The 14,673-nt window shown below is 52.9% G+C and overlaps 1 protein-coding gene across 1 annotated transcript in view; it reads right to left on the bottom strand.

Annotated features, from left to right (window-relative positions):
* Positions 1–14,673, bottom strand: part of NID1 (nidogen 1) — a 68,626-nt gene that overhangs the window by 38,879 nt on the left and 15,074 nt on the right. The window contains exons 2-7 of the mRNA XM_024561867.4: positions 13,512–13,811; positions 11,325–11,551; positions 9,340–9,713; positions 6,412–6,561; positions 2,939–3,190; positions 691–891 (exon numbers count right to left, since the gene is read on the bottom strand). Coding sequence (XP_024417635.2) covers positions 691–891; positions 2,939–3,190; positions 6,412–6,561; positions 9,340–9,713; positions 11,325–11,551; positions 13,512–13,811 — 1,504 coding nt within the window. The remainder of the gene's footprint in view (positions 1–690; positions 892–2,938; positions 3,191–6,411; positions 6,562–9,339; positions 9,714–11,324; positions 11,552–13,511; positions 13,812–14,673) is intronic.

Genomic DNA, 14,673 nt, shown 5'->3' with positions numbered 1-14,673 from the left:
AGGGGAGTGGAGTGGGGGGGATTGAACCAGAAAGAAAAAGGACTCACAGACGTGGACAACAGTGTAGTGATTGCAGGGGGGAGAGGGGCACTGGAGGTGGAAGAGGGTGTAGGGGGATAAATGGTGATGGGAAAAATACAATCAAAAAAGAATCACGATGTCTACAGCTTACTCTCAAAATACATACGGATGTAAGACAGAGAGAGAGTGATAAATGTGTCAAAATGTTAACAACTGGTGAAGAAAGCTGGGGACATGGAGTGTGGAAATTGTACTATTTCAGCTTTTCTACAAGTTTGATATATTGAAAATAAGTTAACGACATATAGATGTATAGCATGATAAAGTTATGTTACTGTATTTTGAAATTCTATAGTATGTTGAGATATTTATGTTGGGATATTATATGTGTTGGGATGTTTTATACGTATATATTAGGGAAAAGGCTGAAAGGAAATGCATTTAAATTTAGTAGGAATTACGTCCTGTTTTTGCAACTCTAAGTTATGCTTATCTTCTTCTTACGCTAAATTCTCTGGCGCGAGCATGCACTGTGTCTGCTGTTAGGGGACGGGTAGCTGTACGGAGGTATCGCCCTGGGTTTCCCTCCCTGCAGCCCAGGGGCTGCAGCAGCTCGGGCTGTCACAGCTGCGGCCAGGAGGCCGCAGGGGCGCCAGGCTGTCCGCTCACCATCGCGGGAGTAGTGGTAGAGCTCCGTGTAGGGCTCGATGTGCACCGAGGAGCCGGGTGAGATCTCCGGCACATGGCCCTCCAGCTCCGTGTCGATGGTCAGGTGTCCATGCTCGTCGATGCCGCTGAACCGCTGCTTGAGGACCAGCTTGCCCGGGTGCCCCACGAAGGTCACCTCAGCCTGGCGGGTGAACTCACCCCCTGGAAAGCAAAGTCAGTCTGTCACCTTGCCATCAGGGAAGCCACCCTGTGCCCGCCCCTGGCTCCCAGTGCTGGTCACCAAGGTGATGGGACCATACACCTCCTCTGCAGGTGCTTCAGTTTGGTTGGTGGAAATGGGGCTTGTGACACCTGAGGACAAAGCAGGGACATCCATGTGGCCTAAGTCACGCACAGAGAGAAGCTGCTTTCCAGCCACAAACCAGAATCCAAGACAGGACTGCTCAAGGGTTGTGCAGAAAAAAGCAGGAGCCCAGGGTTGGACACCCCGCTGTGCCAGGTGCTGGCTGGGTGCACTGAAGCCACTGAGCCTGCAGTTCCTGGTGACAACAAGGGATACAGTCTACCTCGTGGAAACGAGAGGAGACGATGTTTGCAGGGCCTCTGGTGCTGGATGTCAAGTGCTCCGAGATGCCAGGCAATCCTGGTCAGCAGCCCAGGCCCGCCCAGGAACGCACACGACAGTGCAGGCTCAGAGACCCCCGGGTCCGTGCAACGCAGCAGCCCAGACAGGCTAGGAAAGCACTTCCCTCCTCCCGCAGCTCCCTCTCCCACTTGTGCCCACCCCCGCTGAGGAGGGGCACGGCCAGCACGCCAGAGCCCAGGGTGAAATCGTCTGTCAACACTTGAGCTAAAGTGGACTTCACATTTGTAAAATTTTTTTAAGTCAAAACAGTGTCTCAGGACATGTGAAAATGACATAGCATTTAAATTTCAGTGCCCACCGATAAAGTTTTACTGGACCAGTCACGCCCATTCCTTCGTATCTCACCCACGGCTGCTTTCCCCCCACAATGACCAAGGGGAGTAGTTGCCGCAGAGACCGCATAGCCTGAAGTGCTGGGCCAAGCGTAAAATACTTACTATCTGGCCCTCTGCAGAAAAAGTCGACAACACCTGCTTTGTAGCCGCTTCCAGGCGAGAGCCCACTGACCACACGAGTGCCGGGCAGCCCGGAACTGGAGTGGCACAAGGATTTGCCATTGTGGGAGCTTGTAAAGAGCCCCCAGCCTGCTGCATCCGGGGCGTGTTACAAAGCCCCGCCCCACGGCAAGCTGTGCGGGGAGCAGTAGGGCCTGGGTCTGACTTAAAGCTCTGCTGTGTCTACACACGAGCAGGAACGTGGTTACCACACTCGGATCTATACGCCTCAGCAATGGGGAGAAAACCCATCAGGCCGTAAATTGGATACCTGATGGGCAGGTTCACCCCTTTTCAAATAGGTAGCCTCTCCTTTCTTCCAATGGCCACACTTCAGGAAGTTGGTGTCTGTGACTTTTGGAGGGTCACGGTGTACATTCTAGAAGCACTGCTTTCCAGCCATGGCTGAGACTCCAGCGAGGCTGGGTGGTGGGGAGCGGGCAGGGCAAGGCAGGCAGGGCAGCGGCTGTGTGCCCGGGCCCCAGCCAACAGGCGCAAGGTCCTGCAAGTGGCCAGAGATAAAGGACAAAGGCTCTCCCACCTGGGAGGTTCCCAGGAAAGGGCCTCCAGCTTGCACCAGCGGGCAGAACATGGGAGAGGCCACCACTGCCATGGGGGGGACTGTCCCCCCAACCATCTGCCCTCGAGTGCTTGCTAAAGGCTGAGCTCTGCCTGCCAGGGGCAGCTTCTAAGAAGCTTCAAGGAGACTCAGGCTTCCCGACTTGCGAGGAACATGCCTACCAGCTGGAAATGACAGGTTCCTTTCTCCCCAGCAGACACTGAGGAAATGTCCAACACCAGTTTCAGATCCGTTTGAACCGTGGAGGCCACTAGCTAAACAGGAGGAGGGGCCTGGGAACCCCACTCCTGGGGTCGTGAGCATATAGAGGGCATCACCTGCCCTGCTGGGGACTTCTGAATCCCCTGGTCTGACACAGTTCTAGACAGCCTTAGTTAATACCCATGAATGACAAAATACTGATAATTTTACCACAACATCTTATTCCCAGGGCCACAAAAGCCCATCCTGTTACTGGTAGACACGAATTCCCTTCCTGTTCATCCCCAGGCCACCGGGCCCACTGATTTTAACGTCTGGGTCAGGTACCTGTGATGCTGAACCCGTTCCTGAATCCGTCTTGCTCCACTGCAAACATCCATCCAATGATGCCACCGATGGGGGCCAGGGGAAGCAGGGAGTAGCCGACGGCCTCGGGGATGGTGCTGATGGCTGTGTAGGAGCGCCCATCGCTCGTCACCACGTAGGAGTGCAGGTCCGTGTTCTCAAACACGATGGGGGCTGGGTTGCTCCCCACGAAGATCCTTCCTTTCACCTTGCCATTAACCCGTTGCGGGGAGCCTGAGTGAGAACCAAAGGAAGCACCCAGCCTTTCACAAAAGATGCCAGATCTGGTTTACCTGTCCCTGCAGGGCAAAGCAGCAGAACAGCACTGGGGGGCGAGGGCCCCAGAACGCAGCACCCACACCCGTGTGTGTGAGCCTGATAAACCCCAGCGTCCCTCCTCTGCCTCCCACGCTGACCAACTGCGGGCAGCGCGGCAGGGGCTCCCACGGGTATTGTGTGTGATGGGGGACTTCAGGGGCACAGCAGTTAATCCAGGAGAAGAGCAGTATCATGGGGACCTGGAATTAGGGACCATAAAACCGCTCACTTTGGAGAGTGTAAGGGGCAGAATTAATAATATCACTGAAACAAGAGGACTGAACTGGACGGTCCTGGGAATCTCGGACCTTTGGTCACTGTCCCTAAAACACCTTGACGAGCGTCTCTGGCTGAAATATAGCGCTGTCCCCCAGGGCAGGGCTGCCAGCCTGAGTCCTGGAGCTTCCTGCAGCCCCAGCCAGCACGCTCAGGCTCGGCGGGCAGGTCGCCATGGCCACACCAACGCGCCCTCTGACCCGGACCCGCTTGTGGATGGGGATGAGTGTTGACTGCTCCACTCAGACAACTGGGACTGATGTGAGGCCTACTGTGGCAAATTTAAAAGCTTTCTTCACAAGTTGCCAAATAGGGTATGCAAATATTGTTTTAGTTTTAAAAGTTACAGTAACAAGGAACGTTGACAGACCCCTGGGTGGAAAGCATCAGAAGAGATGCTCCCGAAACTGCGCACAGCAATTAACTTGGGGTGCTGTGGGCGGCTCCCACTCTCTGCACTACATGTCTCTTAACGTTTCTTGTTTACAACTTGCATATACTTATTGTTGTTTAATCAGGAAAAGAGAAGCTAGAGAAATTAAGTTGTTCTTGTGTTTGAGTAAGAAAACCGAAGGCTACCATTTGCCCTCCGTCGCAGAAGAGTCTGCTCTTTAAGAATCAGGCTCCACTGTGGATTTTCCGCAATCCCAACTCCTAGGTGTGGACCCAAGGGGACAGAAAGCTTACCTCCACACAAAGACCTGTATGCAAACGCTCCTGGCCGCTTCGATCACGACAGCCAAAAGGGGAACCACCCGTGTCCACCAGTGGGTGAGTGGAAACAAATGTGACGCATCCGTGGCGTGGAATGTTGCTTAGTGGAAAAAGGAACAGTGCCCTGACACCCGCTAAAACATGGAGGGACCTCAAAAGCATCATGCTGAGCGCAAGAAGCCGAACATAAAAGGTCACATGCTGTACGCTTCTATTCACACGAGGAGTCCAGAACGGGAAAACCCATACCGACTGAGAGCTGCCAGGGACTGGGGGCCTTGGGGGAACCGAGAGTGACCGCTAACAGGTCCGGGGTTCTGTCCGAAGTGATGAAAATGTTTTAAAGTTGGGTATCAGTGACAGGTGTACGTCACCGTGGACTGTTCAGGTTTGAGGTAGATTAAATTCCATCAGCTGTTGAGTGCACACACCTTGTTTTCTTCCCAGGTTAGAAATTACTAGGGAAAGGGCTTTCCCACCCAAGCCCCCACCCAGCCTCCGCAGGGTTTTCTGTGCGAAGTGGGTTCTCGGTAAAGTTGCTGAATAACCCTAGGCAGACAGACGGCTTGCACCTGGCCGTCACCACCAAGTGCAGAAAGCCTTTGGCCCCCTCAGCGTCCGAGCTGCTAAAGGTGACCGACGAGCGGAAGCTACGCGACACGTGGAGCATTTCGGCACACAGACTGTCACACCAGACGAATACGGAAAAGCTGCATCCCCAGAACAGTCACAGACACAAGCAGGAAAGCCAGGTTAAGGAAACCAATTTTTTTTCGGCCAAACTTTGAGCTAGAAAAATGTGTCAAAGTAGCAAGAATCCAACAGATACTTAAACCACATAGAATCCCACAAATATTTAAACCACGAAATTCTTACAGGGCGTGTATACAATGGTAAAACATGGGGCGGGGCGGTTTGTCACAGCGGAGCTTGCTGCCAAACACACTGCTCAGCGTTTCCAGCTCCGACACTTGGCCCAGGAGGAGCTACTGAGTTCGCTCCGTGAGAAGAAGCTTTTGCTGTGGATTTTGGAAGCTTCACCCCAGATTTAAAGCCAAGCCTAAAACAAAGCTGCATAGGCTCGCTGCTCCCGGGGAGTGCGATTTAGGTGAAAACAGAAAACACAATTGTAGAAGTTAAAAACATCCCCCCAAATTAACCTAACTATACAAAAGTCGCCTTCATTGCCAAAGTGAGTATTTAACAAAACCCACTTTCTCACTGTGACTCAGAAGGAAACATTTTTTTTGGTAAATTAAAAAGCTGATTTAACTATAGCTATGGCAGGGGGTCTAAAAAAAACAGGAAAATTCTTCTAAGTTTTATTTGGGAAGCAGTTGAGTTTCCTCACTAAAAACACAAGGAAACTGAGCAGTGACAAGTGAGGTGATTTGGCATCTGAAGGGACAAATGTCCAGTATGGTAGGGTGTTTGTTGCTTTTGTTTTGTGGCCCCGGGCTCCCCTAGGGCTCACTCTGAGTAAACTGTTATCTGGAGCCTCCAAACTTCCACGACTGGCTGAGCATCTCTGAGCAGCGAGGCTGCCTGGTCCTTTGCGGAGCAGAGCTCAGAAGTGAGGTCGGCCCACAGCTGGATCCAGCTGGGACCGCACCCCATATGGGGTCGGTGCTCCAGACTCAACTGTGGTCACCTGCATGCTCTGCCATCACCCAGGGGCCCGAGGAGAGGGCGACTCGAGAGTATGCGGGCAGGGAAGACCCGCCCACCACATACGGTGGTCTCTCCAGCTCGCCCAGGCCCTGCTGGAATTTAACAACCACGCGACAGTCAGGTCTGTGAGCGGTGCCAACTCGGAGGTTTGACAGAAACTGGGGACAATGAGACGCACCAACAATTCCCGGTCCAGGCGGCATAATTTGGCCACCTCAGCCTCTGCCCCGCGCGCGGGCGGGCGGGCGGGCAGCTGCAGAGATGGGCCCCCGGGGCAGCCGTTTCCGTGATGGAGAAACAGCCCGGGAGGGAAGGGCGCCTCCCAGGGGACCGCCCCCCAGCAACCTGAGAAAGACCAGGGACAGAGAGCAGAGGGCATGAATGGCATCTGGGATAAGGCAGCATTTCAAAACGAGCCCGGAAAGGAAACCCCGCCGCTCCCGCCTCCCCACGAGCGAGCGCAGAAAAGCACGTACCTTTGGCAACACACTGGCGGCCGTTGCCCAGGTAGCCGGTGGCGCAGGTGCAGCAGAAGCCGGTGGCGAAGTCCCTGCACTCCGCGTGCACGGAGCACTGGTGCCTGCTGTTGGCGCACGTCGGGCGGGCGTCCGTGTTGTAGCTGAACACTGCGGAGAGAACCGGGCGCCCATGAGCGTGTCGCGGGGCTCCGGCCCCCACGGCTCACACCCCGCACCCCGCCTGCAGGGGGAGCTCGCGCTGCAGGGGGACGCAGTTCATCAACACGACCGCCCGCGCGGAGCTACTTAAACGGTGCGCTGGCTCCGTCACTCAAACCGCCAGGGCGTGCGGGGAGAAAGGACTATGGAAATCACAGGGGTGAATTATCAAAAAAACGCTGCAATCGAATCTACTCGGGGTCCCTGCAGCAACGCCCGGCTGCTGCGCTCCAGGACCGGCCTGGGGGTGGCCTCCATCCAACGCACTCAGGAACACCGGCTTCACATTTCAGGGAAGCCTTAAATTTTCGTTTTTACTGTTATTTTTTTTTATTGTGGCAAAATTATATAACACAAAATTTGTCATTTTAATGATTTTAAAGTATTCTGAAACCTTTTTGCCCCTTCTGCCCAGGGGATATCCCAGAAGCTCTTATTCTCAAAAGCTGGTGAGAAATAATCCTCCGTCATACCTGCTCTAAAAGCCTTTCGCTCGGGTTCAATTTATTTGAGTTAGGAACTAACACTCATTACAGTTAATCCAGAGGAAAGTAATTTGGAATGCAGCCCCACATCACAAGAGAGGATGACCTTTCCGGGAGATAGTGGTGCAATTTATACAACTGACTGTTAGGGATAAAGATAAAGTTTAACCCAGGAAGATTCAATTAGTCCTACCTGCCCAGAAGGGAATTCCCGGGGTGTATAAAAATGTCATTCAGAAAAAGGTAAATGGATTAAGAAAAAAAAAACAGACACAGCCAACAGCATGGTGAATTCCGGAGGGGAAGGGGTGGGGGAGGCAGAAGAGGCTAAAGGGGGACAAACGGTGGTGGAAGGAGACTTGACTTGGAGTGGAGAACATACTACCCAGTGTACAGATGTGTCGTAGAACTGTACACCTGAAACCTAGAATTTTATTAACCAACGTCACCCCAATAAATTCAATTAAAAAAATAACAGATATTTTAAAAAAACAGCTGAGACATAGGCTATAGTGTGGTGATCACCAGAGGGGAAGGAGGGTGTGGTAGAAGGGGGGTCAAGCCCAGCTCCAGCGATAGGCCCAACTCCCAGTGGGTCGCCACAGGCCGCATATCTGAGGGCGAAGTTCAGATAACACCAGGAATGCACTGCCGACCCCTTTTAATATAAGCAGTGAAATAACTGGGATAGATGGACAGAAAAACATCTGTTTCAGACACATGTTGGGCTCAAATCGAGGCTTTGCTAGTACCGGGCAGCGCACCACCGCGTGTTGCTGGGGCTAGATATGATCTCATTTCAATGTGAGGGCTTCACAAAGGAGAAGTTCAGAGACACGTAGATAGGAGGAAGGCTCAAATCTCAACATCTGCAAGTAAACAGCCCAACACATCTGGGGAGCTCCCTCCGAAACCCAGCTGCGAGGGCAGAGTGCCATGCACTAAGGGGTGTCAGCACAGCCCCAGGAAACCCAGGGAGAAACCTGGGGTGCAGTGCCGGGGGGGGGGGGGGGCGACACATGGACCTGTGTCCTCATCGTGCCACTAAAGGGCAAGGTCCCCACTTGTGTGCCTCGGAAGGAAGCAAGTGCAGCAGCCCGGGCCCCCAGATCTTGTCCATGCTTTGCAATACTCCAGAAGAACAAACGTGTGACTGTGGTTAGGAGACAACTCAGAACGAGTCAGGAGAAATAAGAAGGAGGGACTATGTGGAACGGAGGAGGTTTCCTGAGAGCCGTAGCAAACTTCACAGTGGAACAGCAGAGTCTCGACAGACAGCTCAATAGTCTTGGGCCACGCCGTTTACAGGAATCCCAATGCACATCACACGTCAACCCGAAGAGCAAAAATTAATGAACACTGTTTAGTTTGGACGCCTTTTGTAAGACAAATCAAAGCATACTGGTTTTCCCTCAAAATGCAGTAAAAACCTGACACAATATGGTTGGCTAGAAAATACCGTATTGATACTTTAAAACCACCTTTAAAGAGGGGTTTGGCTCTCCCTCCACAAGGCACGCCCTGCCTTTCTCCTCTCTCTCTCTCTCTCCCCCCCTCCCCACTCTCTCCCCACTAAGCTCCCAGGGGCCTTCTTTTGCCTCTGGAGCTTGTTTCCTGAGCCCACGAAGCCCAGCTGGCTCACTTCATCCATGGCCCACTTCTACCTCTGTGACTCTGTAAATAAGCTTTTGCTCGTATTTGAAAAGAAGGATCTACTTATTTTGCATTTTCAAATCTTCACAAACCAACTCTGAAAGTGACAGGAGCTGGGAGGAAAAACAATCAACTCTTCTTGTTCCAAAACCAAGAGGAAATAAATGTCAAAGATAAACTGCATCACCGGCCAAGGAACTTCTAAAATGTTTTTTCAGGTGGGGGAATGTATTTCTGACCTCAGAAATCACAAATAAGAAAATCTGACTTTCAAAGTTATTCTTAAAGCACTTTTCTCCTTGAAACAGACCAGCAGGGATGGGAGGGAACTTGCAATGAGGACGCGAACAACAGTCTCCACAGCCAAGGCCCCAATCCCGGATGTTGTCCTGAGCCTCTGCAGACGCGGGGCCTGTCCACCCATGCTCTGCACTGCGCGCTCCCCACCCCCCAACCGCCCCGCCTCCCAAGCTCGCGTCCCCACAACCCACCCTAGAACGCACACCGCAGGCACCCCTCCAACACTTGTTCCTCTGTCCGGAAAGCCAAGTGTCCAAGAACGAACCAACTGCCACTTCAGCGGCCTTACCCACTTCTGTTTCCTCGACTTCATCCACATCTAGGACCTGTGTGTGCTGCTGGGGGAACCTCTCCGAGGGCAGCTGGAAAGACCTGGTCCTCTCGGTGGCAGGCCCTGCAGGTCTGTCGGTGGCCAGGCGGCGGGGGGACAGGACTCTGCGCATGTTGTGTGTGCCAGTGTCTCCCCTTCTGGGGGCTTCAGAGGGGAAGGATGTGGTGCCCACATCCTCCGGGCCCAGGCTTGTCACCGAGTCATAATCTTCATCATCATACTCCTCTCCATCGTCCAGTCTGAGGTTCACGTCCGAGGACACCACCCCACTGGCTGTCTCTGGACTCCCAATCTCAAACACCCAGACGCCCTGCTGCCCAGAGTTGCTGCTCCTAGGAGAAAGGACAGACTTGGAAATAGGCCCCTGCTCCCCACGCAGGAGCCCTGGGGATCTGTGCCAATCTGAACCCAGCTGGGCTGGAGGGTGGGGGGCAGACTGGGTCATCTGTGGTCAGCACAGAGCTGAGGCCATCCAGGCCAGTGGGTGAGGCTGTGTCCCAACGGACACACACTAGCAAAGGCTTACCCTTGGCCACCTGAGGGGAGCACTCGAAGGCACTGCCGGGCCTTAAAATGAGACTGTGCTAATCCCTGGTCACGTGCCCAACCGCAGGCAAGCTGTTGACTGCAGTCATTCACTTATCCATTATTCTCTTCCCACGGCACAGGGGTCGCAGGAAACGTGTACAGCGGACCCTTGAACAATGCAGGGGATAGGAGCACCACTCCCGTGCAGTCAAAAACCCATCTCCCCAAAACCTTTGACTCCCAAAAGCTTAACTACTAAAAGCCTGCTGTTGACCAGAAGCCATACTAATTAGATAGTCGATTCATACATAATTTGTATGTTACTGTGTTATGTATTAGGTTGTGTATCCTTACAATCAAGTCCGCCAGGGAAAAGAAGATGATATTAAGGAAATCATAAGTGACAATACATTCAGTGTTTACTGAAAAAAATCCCCATATAAATGGACCCCGCAGTTCAAGCCCCTGTTGTTCAAGGGTTAACGGTAGTTGGACTTTTTCTCTGTTTCTGGCATCAAGCTCCTAAAGTCCTTGTAATCTTGGGAGTGATAAGAGTCTTTTTTATGCTAATGAATGGCTGGGGCCTGGGGACCCTAGATAGCTTCTGGATGGGGGCCGCTCCACAGAAAGACCCATTAGAGGGTTGGAATTTTCGACCCCACCCCTGACTTCCTCCAAGGAGAGAGGGAGTGGAGACACAGTTTATCACTAACAGTCAAGGATTTAATCAGCCCTGCCCAGTAATAAAACCCCCAAAGGCTGGGTGAGCTTTTGGGCTGCTGAGAACAGAGGTTCTAGGAGGGCAGGGAAGCTCTGGGGCCCTCTCCCTCCCACACCTTGCCCTGTGCGCCTCTTCTATTTGCCCGTTTCTAACTTGTTTCTTCGTATAATAAGCTGGCAATACTCAGTTAGTGCTTTCCTGAATTCTGTGACTTGAGGCATGGGGGGAGGCTTGCAACCTGAGACATGTGACTGGCTTCTGAAGTGGGGGTGTCTTGTGGGACCGAGTCCTTCCCCTGTGGGGTCTGCGCTGAGTCTGGAGACAAGTTACTGTCACAACTGAACTGAATTGTGGGACAGCCGGCTGGTGTCCGGTGAGCCGGAGAATTGGCTGGTGTGAGAAAGAAACCCACACATTTGGTGTCAGAAGTGCTGGGAGTGAAAACAGAACAGACTGGGTTTCTTAGAAATCCATCTCTACCAGCTGTGTGATCTTGGACAGTTTCAGTTAACCTTTTCATGCTCAAAAAGTACAGCGAAACGCAAATGGATTCAGACTCTAAAGCCATTTCATAATTACAACCACAGAATAACCCTCGTCTCCACTTCTCGCTGTTCCCTTACATTATCCTTAATACAATACCAGAGTGCTGATCTTATTAAGGGGGACTCTACTGAAGAACAAAGAAGCGTACTTGGCCAAATTTCCAACTGAGTCTCTGTCATTAGCAAATATATTATAGACTCTGTTGTTGCTCCACAGGGATCCCGGTAGCTCTTGGCTGAAGGTCACCATAGCGGGGACCTGGCTGTTGTCCTTCTTCGAGAACGTCGTCGTGAACTGCAGACCGTCTTCGGGATAGAGGAAAATGGCGTAGGAGCTGGAATCGGAGGAGGCCAGCACAGCCTGGAACGTGTTTCTCTGGGAAGACGAGTTGAAGTTCAGTTACTCGGGCAAGTATCGACCAGACTCCCCGTGAAACGCCCGGAGATGGCCGCATTCCCACCTCATTCTAAAAGAAGTACTCCAGGACAGCGCCAATTAAATGTCTCTAAGGCTATGGCAACGTGGCATCTTCTAATGAATTAATGATTACCTTCTGCATAACTGTGACCCTGAGACTAACCAGAAATTACAGAGAGGGTACCTCCCTCCAGACGGTGGCCTGAAAATCTCATGTAACTTAGCAAATTCTTACCCTCAGCGTTTGTTCCCACTAAACACACTCGACCGCATCCCTCCTTAAGCACTCGCTCCTGAGCCCAAGGACGGGCGGGGAGAAAGGACAGGAGCTTTGGGTGAAAAGAGGTCTGGATCCAAATCCTCAGTCATGCTTTGTGTGTGACCTCGAGCATGTGACCTAAACTCTCTGAGCCCCGGTTTCTGCATCTGTTCAATGGAGATAAACCACCTCCTTTGCAGAGACGGTGGGGGGCTGTGGAGGAAGGGTTCCCTGCACAGAGGGCCTTTCCTGTGGACCAGGTGTAGCCCCGGGCACAGGGACACGAAGAGTAAGTGGTCCCTGCACTTGGGAACGCATGTCCGGGCCGGATGGCAAGACTGACGTGTGAACAAGACATCGCAAAGGGGGAGAGGTGACAGAGGCTGTGACAGCATGCTGGCACCGTAGGAGCCACAGGGGGACACGCCGGCACTGGGAGGTGGGCCTGCATGAGCACCTGCAGAGGGGGTCAGACGTCACAGCAGAGGACAGGGAGGGCAAGGCACTGCTGCCGACAGGTAGCTGCTGCAGAGGGTGTGCGGGGGAGGGGGTGGGTCAGGCCCAGAGGCAGTGCTGGGGGGCTGGGCGTTTGTCACTCAGAGGAAGGGGACAGAAGGGGACACAAACTCGAGAAATGCAAGGTTTTGAGCAGTGCTCCGGTACAGCACTAAGACAGATAGAGGCGACAATGCAGAATGTGTTGGGCCGGCCCACACCAGACCCTCCCACAGGGTGGCCGAAAGGCGGGGCACTGCTAAGTCAATCAAAATTAAGGAGGTTTCTTTGTTACAGGGCTTTTCAGAGTGAGGCACCAAGAAGGTCAAGTTGTAGCATTTCCCAAATGCATTTGGGCGGGGCGGCCTTTTCTCAGGGCTACTAGGACAAGTGTTCCCTGTGCTCGTTTTGGGTATTTTGCCGTGCATAATGAGCTCCCGTGTACAATGCACACCCATGTTTTGTGTGCATTAGACACGGGATTATTATGCCCATTATTATATCCGTGGTAAGTAATCATCATACCCATATATAATGAGCATCCTTATTTTCCCTCAAAAATTTGGGCAAAAGTGCGCATTTTTCATGGCAAAATACGGTACTTTCGGGCCTTTCCAGATTCTCCCTACTGTGTATCCTATAAAAATTAAGTCATGGCGGAGCAAAATTATTTTTCCAAGGAGAAACTGGAGCATGCCCCGAAGAGTGGCTTCAGATCTAGGGACGGCTTCTTGACCTACTCAGCTATCCGAGCTCGCGGCCTGCAGCGGCCCCTGACCTCTGCGCGCAGAGCCCCCCACCCCGCTGTTCTGAGACATTCACAGGGTACAAGTGGTTTTGTCTTTTTCTCTTCACATCCGTCAGGGCTACTTTATTATTTTAACCCTCCCACTCATAGCAATAGCATCTCTATTGAACCAGAAACGACTTCCCACTACCCGACCCCTGCAGCAGCCTTCTCGGAACTGGCTCCATTGAACCTACGCATCACTGGAACACAGAGGTAGAGCCCTGCAGAGAAGGCTCCGGAGGTTTGGACTGCGATGACTAGCCCACTCGACTTTGCTTCGCACACCCTGTCTTTATGGGTGACAGAGCCTGCTGTACATCAGAGTAGCAGACGCCTGTTGCACACTACGCACTGGTACCTGGGAGAGCGCTCACCTTGCCTTCCTGGGCAGGGTCCTCGCTGGGCCCTTGGTAGGGGGCCACGGACTCCCAGGTGACGACCACCACACTGGTGGGTTGGAAGGAGACTTCTGGGAACCCTCTCTGGACACACTCCGCTGCCTGCTGAGTGACGGAGGGTGACGTGTCCTCCCGATAGTACACCTTCCCGCGGCCGCCGGTCGTGTCCAAGTCTGCCAGGAAAGGCGCCACTGCCCCGAAGTTCGGAGGGAAGAGCCCAGGGTGCGATTCCTCGGCCTGGGGCTTACTCGTGGCAATGAGGCCGTTCGTGGTGACCTGCGCAAAACCAAGCCGAGTTAAAGGGGCGCAGACAGGATGTTTTCCTCAGGGGTGACTGAGCGCCCACGCAGAGAACACTGTCACAGGGGCCCACAGGTCGCCCGGTACAATAGCATCAGCATGTTGGCCTGGGCGGATGTCCCGGTAGAAGGAGCACCAGGCAAGAATCGCAGCCCTAACGCTGGCATGCACCAGTCCCGCACTGTGGACAAGTGTCTTAATTAAGAGTCTCGGGCTTCCCTGAGGTGGGGTTTGGATCCTGCAAGAGCCATTCCACATCAGTAATTATTAAACCTTTCATTACTTTACTCAACGAGCTGAGTACTCCTTGCATAGCAGGTCCCCTGGGCGCTACAGAGACTCTGCCTTCAAGGAACCCACCGTGCAGAAAGGTATGGGGAAGGACGGCCCCACACAGAGGATGATGCAACAGGTACGTGAGGCGTAAGCTGCGTAGGAGTCAATCTGCATGGGGCATTTCGGTGTCATTGTTGTGCATAATTTAATGTCGTAGAATAACAGCTAACACGTGTTGAATGTTTGCCGTGTTCTAGCCATCCTTGTAACACCTCATTCTCAGAAGAACCCTGTAAGACTAGGCACCACCACTACCCACATTTTTCAGCTGCGGAAAATGAGGGGAGCGAATCCCTTTGTCCACGGTTACCAACACTGGGATGTGAACCCAGGGAGGCCAACGCCACGCTGGCTCTCATCACCACACACGCGGACAGCTAGCTGTCTTGAAGTCGGCAACAACTGCCTGTCAAATGGTATTGCAGTTCTCGTGGGGGGCACTTGGCCTCCTGCAAAGCCACGCTGAGAATGAGGCTTTGACCCCGCACACGATCTCGTTACT

This window comes from Desmodus rotundus, chromosome 10, assembly GCF_022682495.2.
Source record: "Desmodus rotundus isolate HL8 chromosome 10, HLdesRot8A.1, whole genome shotgun sequence".
Classification (NCBI taxonomy): Eukaryota; Metazoa; Chordata; class Mammalia; order Chiroptera; family Phyllostomidae; genus Desmodus; species Desmodus rotundus.
The sequence above is the reverse complement of the archived record's forward strand: the minus strand, read 5'-3'. Positions and strand labels throughout refer to the sequence as shown.